Here is a 14,971-nt window from a genome sequence, read left to right on the forward strand (position 1 = left end):
TCAGCATTTGGACAAAAATACAGAAACAGAGAAGTGAAGTTTGTTTGTTAATCAAAAAGATCTCCTTCAACAGTCCAGCAATTTGCAGCATCTGGCTTAACTCTCACCAAAGTGCTATATTCATATTCTTCATTTTAAAACTGTGAAGTTTTAAAACTGAAAATACTGTTGAGAATATGTTGGGGAAAAATTCATTATACAGGAAATGCACTTTTGACATAAAACCTGTGCTGGTTTTCAGTCTGACTTTGAAAACCAGTGAACCCTCTATGTCACAAAATTTGAGGAGATCCATTTAAGTTCAGATTTTACTAAACCTCAATCAACAAAAACAAAAAAATTACATTCTGTCTTAGAAACTTTTTTTTCTAATTATCATATATTTAGACACTAGAAACCCAACTCAAATATGTGCTTAGACACACACAACACACACTCACAAACAAGTACGTAAAATGTATTTGAAACTGAGGGTATATTACTCTGAGAGCAAGATATTTAATGGCTATTGTGTTTGTCTGCAATTTTACAGGCTCTCTCTCTTAAGAGATGACTTAGATGCTTAATGGGAAAAGTACATTCCCTCCACTCCATGTGTACAAAGTAGTCTGTCAAATGTATGTAGGTGTTAGGTATTAAATAAAGGAATTTCTGCTGGGATGATCTGTATTCCTGTGATCCTGATTATACTCTAATTGCTTCACAGTCTTCTGAACAGAGAATCATAGAATCAGTTAGTTTGGAAAAGACCTTTAAGATCTTTGAGTCTGACCATGATGGAACAAAAAGCAGTATTTTGTAAGAGCTTCATTATTAAAATATTTTCCCCTGAAGTATGACATCTGCATCCAATCCCCAGATAGTTAAGTCTCATTGATGAGAGGATTCCCAGGACACATGTCATTTTGGGTAAGGACGTAGCATTCATCCTCTTTCCACTGGAGCTGGGACATCCCAAAGTGAAGAAATGAAGGCTGATTGGGCTAGAGGAAGAAAGCATGGATTTTTGCCTTACAGCACTCTCATCTGAAAGGGAAAATGCTGGGTTCCAGTATTTTCTTTGAAGATTGTTTATGCATTTTATCTAACAATTGTTTCAAATTAAATGTGTGAAGATTTTTTGGGACAAGTTCACAGGACTAGCTCTTCCTTATGCAGTGCGAAGCTACAAGGCTACAAATCCCAAGTTTATACTTCTATCATGCCATAGTGAGTCTTGAATTCTTCAAAAGGAACATTTTTCCCTAGCTGTCTCACCTGCTTATGTGGTCAAAAGAATGAACTACTTGGATAGGCATGGGCTCAGCCTTTTGAGGCTGTTATGGGAGTCACATCCCAGTGCTCTGAGCTAGATACCAGACCAAGCTAGGGACACAGAAGTTGGATGGAAGCAGCACCAACACCAGAAGATGGTGCCATAAAACAGAGAACACCATTCAGTTCTTTTTAAAAATGACTGTGGCTGTCTTTCCACCAAGGAAAATACTAATCCTTTATGTTCAAGCTAGTGAAGATAACTAACTGCAGGTCATGTTGAGACACTTCAAGAGTAGCATGGGGTAGGGAATTTTGCTGTTGACTTTGCCAAGATAGTTCCCTCATCAGCATTTTGATGTTTCAGACCACATGCTGAAGTCATTCAGTCTCCCATGAAGTGTGTAGGGAATCTTAGACATCACTTAGCACAGATTTCTATCCTGCATTGGAACATCTGAAGTTAGATAATGCCTCATTGAATTTTTTGAACTCCTACCTCCATTCCTGCCTGTAGCTTTTAATGTTTAGTTAATGGAAGAAAGAAATGTTTCTCCAGTAACTTAAAAGAGATTTGTCTGCTATAAAAACACACAGGAACACCCGATTAAAAGGTAATCCTAAGAAAAAGCACTCAAAATGGATTACAAGGTAACAAAGTCAACACAGGCATACACGTCAGTGACAGCTTATATTTGCTAATGCTGTATGCATGAGCTGGTTAGTCAGAGCTGCTGAATCTGGCATAATACATGAGCATATCAGTTTCAATAAACAGCGAGACAGATTTTATTTCAGCTTTAACACCACATATTGCAAAATCACAAATGCATTTAACCAGGCGGATACATGACAATTCCTTGACAAACATATCATCCCTTTGACATTGGTTTCAAAGGACTAAGTTGACTTTGGCTGTAGTCCTTCTGCCTGCTGTGTTATTGCAGCAATGAAGATCAACGCTGCATTACAGCAGGACTGTAGAGAAAAATAATCTTCAAAAATATAATATAACAAAAGAAAAGCATTGATCAGTAAGTGAAAAACTGGAATTCATTTACTTCTTGCCACTCTTATACCTGTTTAGCCACTTTTCTAGATACTTCACAATCAGTGAAGAGAACTGAAGGCAGTGTCAGAAATCATAGAAAAAATCTGTGGCAGAAAGTACCGATCATGGTAACTAAACAATATTTCTACACCTTAAAACAAACTCAGTGGAAAAATGGGCAGATCTTGTACATTCACACTAACTCTTTAGATAAGTATTATTTCATTTCAACAACACTGATCCCAAACATAAGAATTTTATCTCACAGACTTGTAGTCTTCATTTTGTGACTCCTTAATACAATAATAAAAGTTTTATGAACTCAAATGACACTATTAAGAGAGGAAAATTAGCCAAAGCCTCTCTGGACTTATTCACAACACTAGAATATTTAGTTCTTATTTCATAAGCTCTGGTTATACAAAAAAATGAGCCATTAAAGTGCTGATCCAGAGCCAAGTTGCCCTAACACATAAAAGTTTAAACTACAAAGTAAGCTGCTGCTGGAAGACATTAGAACTGTACGGAATCTATGTCATTGCTGTGTTCTGGAAGGCACTGAAGAATGATTATGCTCATACTACTGGAACTGATCAATTTTTCCTCCAACAAAGCACATCAATCATGCCTTCAACAATGTAATATCTCGACTTATAATTTTTATAATGACACTGATAAGAACATCTGCTCATGGAAGCCAAACACCTGGATGCAAGCCCTCCACAGCCAGGGGAACACTTCAGGGTGAAGTGACAGCAATGTATTCAGCTGGGGACAGTGATAGGGACTAAAAGAGCAGACATCACTAATGATGGGTCACTCTGAATATAAGCATAAAGGTTTAGGAAGTCAGAAGCACTGGAGAGCCTCATCCCATGTCTTGGCATGTCTTTGAAAGGGTCTCAGCTGTTTTATTATGTGCTGAATTCAATGCTGCCCATGTGAGTGATGCACGCTCATGGCATAGCAATTGGATTTAATAGTCTTTGCTATTAAAAGCAATAGATGCTTATTTTGTGAAGCCAGAGATTAGGTGTCAAAATGTTTTGCATAGTCAAAATCATGCCAGCCCAGGAAAGCAGAGCAGCAGCATTTTACAAACCTAAAAAAATGTCAGTAGACAGAACATGAGATGTCTCAAGATTCTCAGTCATATTACAACTAAACAAGGATTTTATAGGGACTGCTTACCTGGACCCACAGACCTTAATTCATCCCAGTTGGCAATTCTGGCACACAAACACTGGGTTGGAGTTTTATTTTTTTTTATTCTGGCTCTATGTTTCTTTCTCTCGTAACAATCCTGACAAATAATCTATTTGTCTGTGACCTCCACCCTGGATTAGGATAACTCACGATGTGGTTGAAGCTGAACATGTGCGTAAAGTACAGACTCCAGATGTGACTGTTCATCTTTTCCAATGCTCACATCATTACAGAATAACAGACCTGCAATTAAGGCTCTCCACAAGTTTACAAGTAGTTTCTAAAACAGACCCAATAAAGAACTGAGACATTTTAGGTTGTTCATCCACATGATTTAATAGGTACCCTGTTTCACTGCATAGGGAGAATCAAGAGCCTTGAATCAAGAGCCAACTGTCTGCAAACCAGACAGGCCAGATGCTGAGAAGCCTAGGATACACTGTGCACAGAGGCATAAAAATGGACACTATCTGTTCAGTTCCTTACTTGGCTGATAATTGAAGGCCTCACCACCACCTTCAAGAAAAAGAACCCTGCCATCTATTGCAGAGGCACTGACATTCTTTTCTTGGGATTTTTCTGGGCTGAGGAATTTTTAATTCCATTCTACCCAGTGGCACAAATTCATCCAGATTTACAAGAAAGTATATTCTTTTTCAGTTCATAATCACAGGTTAAGCTGAGTTGGAAGGGACCCACAAGGATCATCAAGTCCAACTCCTGGACCCTGCAAAGCACCATTTCCAGGAGTCACCCCGTGTGCCCGAGAGCATTGTCCAAACACTTCTTGAACTCTGACAGGCTGGTGCTGAGAGCACTGCCCTGGGGAGCTGTTCCAGGGCACAACCACCCTCTGCGTAAAGAACATTTTTCTAATATCCAACCTAAACCTCCCCAATCAACTCAGGCCATTCCCTCATGGTCTTGTCACGGGTGTGTATTTAATCTCCCCAGGCTGAGCAGCAAGCTCAGTCTCAGTTCAGTTGTTTACTCTCACATTCAGGTTTGCATCACAACTGCTTTTTTTTTCAAGGGTTGACTTTACTTCCAGTCTTTGAGAAGCTCAATATTGTTTATGTTAATTAAACATGCTCGCTCAGAGGGTCCTGGGTGGAAGAAAATTCATCAGGACCTACAAGAAAACTGCATACTTCAGCTCAAAATGAGCCAATTCTGTGCCTACAGAGAAAAATAACAGGAAAAATTAATATTAAATAGGAAAGTATTTCAGTAAGGTTAGTCACCTTCAGGGGTAAATTACACATAAATTAGGGAGTTTTTAAGATGTCAATTCTGGCACCACGTTTAGGCTTAACTGTAGTGCTGCCGTTTCCTTACTTCTTCATTGGGTCTAATCCATAACAGAATTTTTAAGTCTGAATGGTTCAAGACCTGGTTTTACTTAAATTCACGTTTTGATATATGAGCTCTAGTGGCTGCTAAATAGCAAAGCCCCAACTGAAACATGGGGAAAAGAAAGGAAAGGGCTTTTTTGTGGTGATCCAACCATGCATCCAGGGCAGGTCAAGAAAACCAGGGTGTTCACACCTTCAGGAGTACTTAAAAGTCTTCTCACTAGACTCTGCAGGAAAGATTTAGTATTTTGGAATGATAGGCAAGATATTTCTTTCCTCACCTGAACATATTTCTTTTTTTATCCTTTGACTTTTGCCATGAGAAGAGTGAAACGAAGTAGCTTATATTAGTTTTGACTATCATTATGGCATAAACAGAATAGGGGTATTATATCAAATTTATAGCTTTGTGTTGCCTGGAATGCAAAGACTGACTGTCTTAAACTATGCCAATTCTAAACTACACAACTGGCTAAAAGATATCAGAAAAAATTCACTTTGGTATTTCAAAGGCAAACCATGACTCAGCTGTAACTTGGCAGACGTGAGTTCCATACAAAAAATTATTTAGCCTTTTTTTATGTGTTATCTTCCACTTTCTTTCATAATATCTTTTGACAAGATTTCAAATTTTTGAGGAAAATTGAGAATATGGATGAAAACCACAGTCCAGGGTTTTAGATTTTCATGTCAACAGGCCATGTTCAGAAAAAATATAGATCAAAGTGCAGTACAGAGAAGTACAGACAGATCCCACACAACCAACCAGTAAGAGTACTGAAGTTTCAGGATGAAAAACATGACAGTATTTTCATGGCACACTTGAACATTTATATCTAGGATAAGGCTCTTTGAATTTGTCCATTTGTTCATTACTGATCTAAAAATGACAGTGCACAGTTCATTGGCATCTTGTTGAACTAAGACATTCAAAAGAACAGTATCATTATCAGTAGAGCACAAAAAAAATTCAAAGTGTAAGCTTACACCTTTGTGTAAGCTAGTCCAGCAAAATACTATTATCCTAAAAAAACCTGTGATTTCTGAATGAGTCTATCAATTCATAGCCTACAGAATGAAAAATCTAATTTTTTATGAAATCCTGGATGAAAATGTAGCCCTTTCTACACCACTATGAACCTGAATGATGTGGAAACCTTGCCAATTTTTATTTGCTTCATATAATTAGGTTTTAATAAGTTGACCAAAAAATGCAACTACAACAAATTTAACATATGTAACAAATAAGGAAATTTGCTGGAGGATTGGAAGGATCTGGCAGAGTGCCATTCATCACAATGTCTTGGAACAAGATAAAGTCGTCCATAATTTAGCAGATGTTAAACAAAATTTAAAAGAAGTTCTATTGCTAAAAAATTCTTACCATGAATTCAGATTTGGCTCTGTGTTCATAACACAGTGACTTGACAAATGAAAAGTGAGAATTCAGATAAATAAAATACATAATAGAATGGCCACACACAGTGTGAGATCTCATAAACTACTGAAAATATTTTTACTGTTCTGAAAGACATCTTGATTAAAATTTAACTATATACTCACTGTTTCTACCCGGTTCTCCTGAAAAGAACTAAAAATTCAATTTAAAACATGGTAAAGTGTCCTGGTGTTTATACATTTTTCTCATCTGTAGAAGTACAAAGTACAGGGTTCTGTACTACAGTCATTTATTTCTTACTTACAAATCAGACAATTCCTGACAAGACAGTACAGTACAATAACTGTTCTCATTAAAAAAAATTATATATCGGCTCTATTTTGTTTCTTTGATTCAATGGTTTTCTTGTTTCTTTTCCTAAAGCAAATGTCCTCGGTCAAGGTAAATGGAAAATGTAATCAAGCTGCAAAAAGAAAAATCCATTTAATTGATAGTTCCAGTACTGAAGGAAGCTTGTGCAACCTTTGAGTTTGTTTTCTTGTTCAAAGCTGTGCAGATGAAGTTTCCAGCTTCCATCACGGCACAAAGATTTACTCCCTAAAAAAGAGGTGAAAAATGTTAAGAATAATAAATACACATGTTTAAAATGCTTAGACTCCAATTTTTTTGCTCCAGGGTCTAATTTTTGCAAACAAAGGGCCTGATTCATGTTATAGGTCAGTAATGGGGATCAGTAAAGTTACAGTGATTTATGGATAGTTACAGCATCTAGTTGTTTGAAAAGTTCTACTACTTTGGGAGTGATTTCTTGTCCCATCAGCAGTGGACCAAATACTGGAGTAATATCTTTCAACCCCAAAAGAATCTGGAATAAAGAGCCGGAATTAGAACTAGAAGTTAGAAGAAAAATATAGAGTAAATATGTACTATGCTTATTTATCATCCAACACTACAAAACTTCATGCAAAAAGCATGAGAAAGGATTCAAAAAGCAAAGACTTGTGTTTTGCTACCGCATAATCTAAAATTTAAAATTAAACAAAACCCAAATAATACCACCATCAAACCAAACAAAAGAAGAAATAGCATTTGGTGGTGAGATGGTTTCCATGGGATTTGGTATCAACCTTTAGAACAAGCTGTATTCTTGCTTGGCCACCAGATTGTTAACAGATTAATTATTCTTATCAAGAAGCCTGGGACATGGTATATTTCATATAATCTGACTATTTTTGCCCAATTGCTTCCTTTTGCTATGAGTCAGTTGGAAATGTCAATGAGTATTTTGCCCAAGGCAAGACTGTGCTGAAAGCGGAAGTCTAAGATGCACTGCAATGTAAAGTGAAATGCATGATTGCTCCTCCTTATTTCAAAGAATTGTGTTGTTTCAAAAGAATAAACATCTTCATGAAGAGAAGCTACCCCAAAGTGTGTACAAACAGTTCAAAACAGAGTCCACCTGTACAGTGACATTTGTGATTGAACATTTTCTAAACATGTGTCTGATATCTACCCTGAACTCCACTGTAAACATTTATCTGCAAATGAGAGCAGATAAATGCTTACAGTGAACTCCAAGGCACTGAATATGCTTTAACAGTGCCCAAGGAATGTGCAATTCAGAAAGAAGTTCTGTAATCCTTTCATGTCAAGGAACTCTACTGGCATGTACACCACACAGAACTGCAGCCTACAAACAAGTGATAAGTTCCAATGAGCTCCTCAATAAATCAGATCTTCCTATTTCAGGTATCAAGCATTTAGATTTCTTCCTGTGGTAGTTTAAATGCAAACCACACACTTTGTAGTTTTGGCAGTTCTTTATATGATCTCCTTTGAACTTGACTCTCCATGTCCATGTGTAAATTAAACATAAAGTTACAGCAATGCCTGAGTTAGCACAAACTCATTATGTCACATATCCAGATAAATGGGAACTGACAGGAAGACCAAAGAGCACATTTATTGAAGAAGGCAGTAAATGAGTCCTAGGAATACAGAATAATTAACATGCCAACCAGACAGGGATACTAAATGGGTGCTCTTGAGGTGTAGATGCTCACTGGTAAAGGTCATTAAAGCACAGCTCAGGGCATATAAGTTGCTCTGCCCTCTCCTCCAAGAACAGGACTGGTAATAAAAATGACTGTGAAGCCTCTTAGCCAGTAACAGGTTTTGTACAATTTTGAAATATATTAGGTGGATACCTGAGAAATAACAATGTCCTGTGCTTGGGTGCCAAATACCACAATTTTTTTCAACTTTGAAGTCAGAAAAATTGACAGCAATTTAATAAGCACTATGAGCCAAATCCAAAACTGTGACAAAACCTGAGCTCTGCTCAGTCTTTCCACTGTTGAGATGATAAGCCTTCTGTAGCAATGTCTACAGTACTGAATTTTTTGTGGTTACTGAGGCAGAGCAATGGCACAAAGCAGCTGCTACTAAGTTCCTCATAGCTCCAGGTAGGAAGAAGTGGATTATTCAAATTATGTTAAATACGCAAACCATTTCTAGTCTAAATTGCTAATGAAGACAACATCATTCCTGTTACATGTCAAGCCATATTAAAGCACTGAGTTTGCAAAAACTACTATGGGCTCTGAATCTTTTATTGTACAGCACAAGTTCCTGTGAGGTATGTATCGTATGTTTCCTAGAAAAATATTTATTTTTCCTAAAGTCTTAAGTAGAAAGTTAAAATATCTTACTGTGTTGATCCCCAGACCATTCAGCATGTATATCACATCCTCTGTGGCTACATTTCCAGTAGCACCTTTTGCATAGGGACACCCACCAAGTCCTGCAACAGATGAATCCACTACAGCAACTCCCATCTGGAAAATAACAACATAAAAATGAACCATCAGCACAGAGTATTATTTATAATTTTTCATAAATGGCAGGCCATATGTATTGGTTGCTGTGCATAAAATATGCATTTCTCCACAAATGGGTGTGTTCCTTGGAGGAAATTCCTTATAATGGTTTTAGTCCTGACATCTTTATATGGTAAGACTTTTCAAACACAGGATATGGAACAAAGAACTAATGGTCCATTATGTGTGACTTTGGCAGATAAGATTATTGCTGTTTTATAGAAAGAGATTTAAGTCTTTTCTCTCTTTATCTTTCAACTTAGTGCTTTTAAATAACCTGCATCTAGTATGAAAGGTTTTTAATGCAAAAAAAAAAAAAACAATGGAAGTTCTCCATAGATACATACAGGTTGAGCTTGGAATATTTTTAAGAGAATACTTGGTGCACAGTGTTAAGCTTTCTCATTTAAACCAGACTTAAATTAAGACTTGAAAAAATACTCAGCTGTGGTAAATTCATAATCGTTTGCTTTTTATTTTCTCCCTGCTGCATTCAAATGTCTTCTCTCTTCTGATCCACTCAACATATTCATGATAAAAAGTAGTAAACCAGTTACCAACCCCACCCAGAAAATAATATTGCATTTCCTATTGGATAAAGTCTTCCCTAGGAGACTGATAAGGGAAGGGCCAAAAAACTGAGCCAGTGACTTCCACTGATATGTTTAGAGAGCTTTTGCACCCTCTTCTTTCTATGATTTGATTTTAAAATAAAACTGAAATTGGAAAGCAATCATTTTCTGTTACAATGTGTTAGGTATGTAATCCAGGACACTGGGTCTCCCTTGTCAGAGAAGGCTCTACAGTCTTCCCCTTGCCTCTGGAGGCATTCAGGCTCTACAGATAATCAGAAGCAGGCAAGGGAATTAGGCAGAACAATTATTAGGCCTTCAAAGACACAAGCTCCTCTCTGCCTTAAGTGCACTAGAGGGTTCCCTTCCCCACAGGAATAATTTAGACAGACATACACCAAAACTGTAAGACAGGTTAGGCAGACTGAAATTCAGGACAGGATTTCCTGTGCAGAGATACATTTTCAAACCCTGACTTTGGGTACAGAGAGATTGAGAGTTTAAGCCATGCTTGTTACCTACATATGCAAGTCAAGAAGTTTGGCTTAGAGGTCTGACTGCACAGATTGCTGATCTCTCATCTGAAGAACCTACCTGTCCCTGCAGGCTGGTCTGGGAGCCCGAGCTTCTCCTTCCCAGAAGCATACAGATGCATGCAACTATCTGCCAAGGTAGGCAAATGGTACAACCTGCATGTTGCAGTTGCTAAGTCCCCTTTCCAAATATACCTAGTAGTTGGTTTTTTAGTTCCAAAATAAACAACTGTAATGTGGGTTTTTTTGTACTTGCTTCTAGTTTTAACAGTGTGCTCCCTAGTTTTATCATTGGCCTTACAGACTCTTTGAACTTCCAACATCTCTGGAGAGCAATAATAAAGAAGTGTTGTCTCAGGTCCTATTCTTGGACAGAGAATATTATCTTGATCTAGGTATCTGCTCAAAGCCTGTAATAAAGACCTCAAAGGAGTCGAGGTGCATAACTGTGACAGGCAGGAGAGTACTATTTAATATTGCTCACATAATAATAGTTGCTAAAAAGAGATACTGTACTTTAAAGTACACTAATTTGTGACTTACGGAGTGAATCACCAAAGTGCATGTTTCACATTTCAGTCACTTGTCACACTCTTTGTCTGTGTAAGCCACCAGTCAGAAAATGTGTTATATGACATATCTGTGTCCAGTACACAGAGGATATGGATTCATGACAGCTGGAAATTCTGTCTCTTTTTGCACTAGCTGCTAAGATTCATGCATTTACTCTAAAAGTCATTGGCCCAAGCTCTACAGTGGCAGCTCTCAGCTTGCAAGTGTCCATGCAGAGAAACATGTAAGGCTTCTTATTGGAAAGATTTAGGGTATGGTGGAGGTCTGCAGAAAAGGGTGTCTAACAGGTGGATGCACAGGTTGATACAAGCATGATCCCACTACTATGCCAGCTCTCTCAGCTTGATTTTAAGATTTCCATCAGAAATTATTGTTTCAGGGAGGAAAAGATTAAAAAAGTGTCTTTCATGGAGGTTTTCCCAATCTGTCATAACTGCTAGAGCATTTGTCTTCATGCACTCATTTTCAGTAACTTTTACATGGGGATAAAATGATAGCCATATAAGGTGGTGAGGTACATCAATGCTGTTAAGTTCCCAAGGAATATCAGCAGACTCAGAAACAGCTTCAGTACCATATAAACAGTCACATTCTAATCCCAAAGATTTATCTCAATAAATACTTGTAGTTTTGCACAAATGGGAAAAAAGTATAAACATAATAGTATTTGGTAAAAAACAGCCAAAAAAAAATCAGTAGAATGCTCCAGTCCTTCACAGGGCACTGTAAGCAAAATCAAAATCAATATCCTCCAGCATTAAAAGAGCATGTTTTCTAAAGACATTGAATATATACACATATTAATTCTTGATATCCTTGTACACACACTAGCAATGTCACTGTAATTCTGAATTTGCAGTGCAAATCTCGCAGCAGTGGGATACAGGTAGCTTATAATTGTTTGTTGAAAGTGTTGGTGACTCTGTGGGTAGATATGGGATATCACAGCGACTTGAAGGTAACATGAACCTATCTTTGTCTAACCACACCCTTTTATTCTCAGGCAGCCTTGTCTAAGTCATTCAAAGTACCCTCACTGGAAGCTGGAGTAAGCTCAGACAATTTACCTTACTGTAGATGCAAGAGCATATAAAACCCTGATGCCTTCTGCTGACTAAGCAGTGGGAGCAGTAATTTCCACACGATGGACAGTGATAATTGCTCTGTCTTTTAAATCATTGACTATTTTGGCTAAATATAAAAAAAGGAGAAGGTCTAATAACACCTTTTCACTGGTAGAATCCTTGGGGGGATGGCTTTAACGCTAGTACAGGACACTTAATCCATTACTTCCCAGAAACAGTGCATAAACACAAAGTCTCTAAAATTGCATCTCTATCAGGATGTGTTTGCTATTTGAACATTAATCCACTGGAAGACAAGGTCTAAACGTGGCATATATAATACAGCAACCCTGACTGACCTCCAAATCTGACAGTTCTTCAAATCAGTGGTCTTAATATGCAGTGAGCAGGTGCCGCTCCTTTAAGATAATGTCTTTTGAATTTCTCTTCACAATGCTTTTGAAAGGATATCTACTGCAATGTACTACTATTTCATCAACAGGGTCAGCTGCATCTGTCTGCTCTTGCATGTTGCACAGACAGTTATAATGTGTTTGCTGACTCAAGTGCAGAATCACCCCAGTTCATCTTCAGTGTGGCCCCATTCAAAAAAATTCTTAAATAGTCCATACTCTAAGCTCCAATCTAACAGTGCTAAAAACAGATGTTAGAAAACATCCCTCAGCAGTGCTACTAACTAATTTGGAGTTTGATACTACAGCCCAGCCTGTCCAAGCACAGAGTCTGAAATAGCACCTAATACATAACTCCTCTGCACATCTGAGCAGCTATGAAGCTATTTTGGTTTTACAGCTGTTAAAAGCACAAGGAGCTCTAAAGTAAAACCTAAAAATTGACAAAATATGTAAAACAAGGTGTTTTCCTTCATGACATCTTCTATATTTGTCAGACTTTTACAGGAGATGAGTTTCAATCCTTTTAGCAATCCAAGCTTGCAAAAAATTCACTGTCAATATGATGTTTAAAAAGCCCACAGCCTCACTGTTTCTTCCTGACAGGCACTAAATTGTGCTGACATTCATGAGAAGTTGTACTGCAGCTGTTTCATAGGATATGTCCTAAATGAGCGCTCACTGAGCTGCTTCCACATGGACATGTGTGGGGGTGAACAATGGCTTGGCTTCCAGGACAACTACAGTACTTCAATATTTTTTGACACTTTTTGATAATCACAAAATTCCTGACAGTGGTTCCTGAACACCTTCCAAACTTTAGCTTTGGCTAGCTTTAGCTTACTCTCTAGAGAGGGCAGAGGACTTTTTACTCCTGTCCCATGCTAACTTCTTAATTCCCCAATGAGAAAGAAAAGAATTAAATTCATCACCTTTGTCAAACAGCCAATTTTAACAGGAAACCATTATTGCCAGTGAATAATAAATGCTTCATGTTTCTCAGCTTGCTTTACTAGCTCCCCATAACTTCTTGTTGGGACAGTCAGTCTCCTTCCTTACTGATCTTTAAACCTGGTTTGTCTGGCAGAAGTTTAATTTTGTTTCTCTCTTAAAAATGGCAAGGTCAGCATCAGTAACTCCAGGAAAGTATGTAGTATAAATCAGAAGCTATAAATCAGGTCTTTCATAAATTAGGCTTCTTCTCAACAATGAGATTTTGAAAGTATAACATCAAGGATACAAGGTATGCATTAAAGAGGAAAAGTTCAGCTTTTGTTCAAGGAAGGGAGAAGGCAGGGAGAAGGCAGGGAGGAAGAAGTAAGATATGTCAGGTCAAAGGCTGCCCACACAAAAAGCAGTACAAGACTAATGCTATTTAATGCTGCAGCCCGGTCAGTGCCTAGCTGGCACTCTTGGAATGGTGTGGTTCTGCCGTATTACTGTGTCTCTCTGGCATCAGTCTGCTACCCACAACTACATGGTATGCCACTGGCAGAAACAACCTCTCCTGTAGAGAGACAGAGAATTAACCAGACACAGAAATTACTATGCCAGCAATGCTTTGAAAGGTTCACTGGCAACAAAGACCCTTCCCTAATTTACATTGTCAAGTTGTCTAAAATCAAAGCTTGTCGTTCTCCTGTATTTCATATAATAAATGTATGCAAATAAATATTATTTTGGTATTTAAGAAATTAGAAGCATAATTTTCTATGTATAAGGCAATGAAATCTCTCTGTGGTAGTCTGTGAAAGTTATCTGCATTTCCTTCCTGCTTCTTTTTTTCTCTGCTTTTGCTAAAGGTTAACACATCACAAAACTGCTTTTCTGAGTTAACACCATCCCCATTGACCACAGGGTGTCACTGTTACATTAAAATATCTAATTTCCCAGTTCACGTCGTTTGAAAATTAATACATTCATCGGGGGGAAAAAAAATCCTTTTCTTCCAAAACATATTGAGATGCAAGAAATTTGTGGGCAGACGTGCCACATAAAATAGGTTAATACTGCATTCCTTTAACTCATTGTACACATCTCTTCATATTGCTACTGACACATTTATTATAAGCAAAGCTGGCAGTGACATCTAGAGTTAAAGTTCCCTAACACTTTCCGTCATAAGGCCCCACTTTCAGTTGTTTATTACTTTGTCAGCCTTTAACTGCTGGACCTTATATTTTCCATACCTTGTCTCTGCCTCAGACTGGATCGTTTTGAAAGTTTCAGTGAAAAATGGACTTGGTCACTTCCGGGAACAAGTTTTGGGGAAGAAAAACACTCTTATATTAATATTCAATACGTTTTACATGAGTTTCTTGGAGATATTTTTGTAACTTTGCACTCTCAAGTTTGGCACAGAAGGGATACTGATATTAAAAGATCGCAGTCTGGACTTAGTTACAAGCTTAGGGAAGCTCCACCTTATGTCCACCTTATTGTCAGGAACTAGTCAGTGTGGGAGTTATAATGTCCAAGGAGAGTTGCAGTTGACTGTGATTTTTTTCTTAACCTCAAGAAAGAATTGTAAAGAAATTTATCTGAGATTGAGCTGGAAAATCTGTGTTCCTGACTGTCAATGGATCTGGCTCTTCAGAAAACATTCATGAATGTTTATGGGGAATCAATTCCATTCAACATGAGACTGGCTTTGAGATTTTGGAATGCTAATA

General features: G+C 37.7%; 1 protein-coding gene across 5 annotated transcripts in view; it reads right to left on the reverse strand.

The window, feature by feature from the left end:
• Positions 1 to 3,559: 3,559 nt before the first annotated feature.
• HMGCLL1 (3-hydroxy-3-methylglutaryl-CoA lyase like 1) overlaps positions 3,560 to 14,971 on the reverse strand; it is a 74,844-nt gene continuing 63,432 nt past the window's right edge. For all 5 annotated transcript variants that reach the window (XM_068183679.1, XM_068183674.1, XM_068183677.1 and 2 more), the window contains 2 exons: positions 8,977 to 9,102; positions 3,560 to 6,862 (listed from right to left, as the gene is read on the reverse strand). In XM_068183679.1, coding sequence (XP_068039780.1) covers positions 6,749 to 6,862; positions 8,977 to 9,102 — 240 coding nt within the window. In that variant the 3' untranslated portion in view covers positions 3,560 to 6,748. The remainder of the gene's footprint in view (positions 6,863 to 8,976; positions 9,103 to 14,971) is intronic.

Source organism: Anomalospiza imberbis, chromosome 3, assembly GCF_031753505.1.
Source record: "Anomalospiza imberbis isolate Cuckoo-Finch-1a 21T00152 chromosome 3, ASM3175350v1, whole genome shotgun sequence".
Classification (NCBI taxonomy): Eukaryota; Metazoa; Chordata; class Aves; order Passeriformes; family Viduidae; genus Anomalospiza; species Anomalospiza imberbis.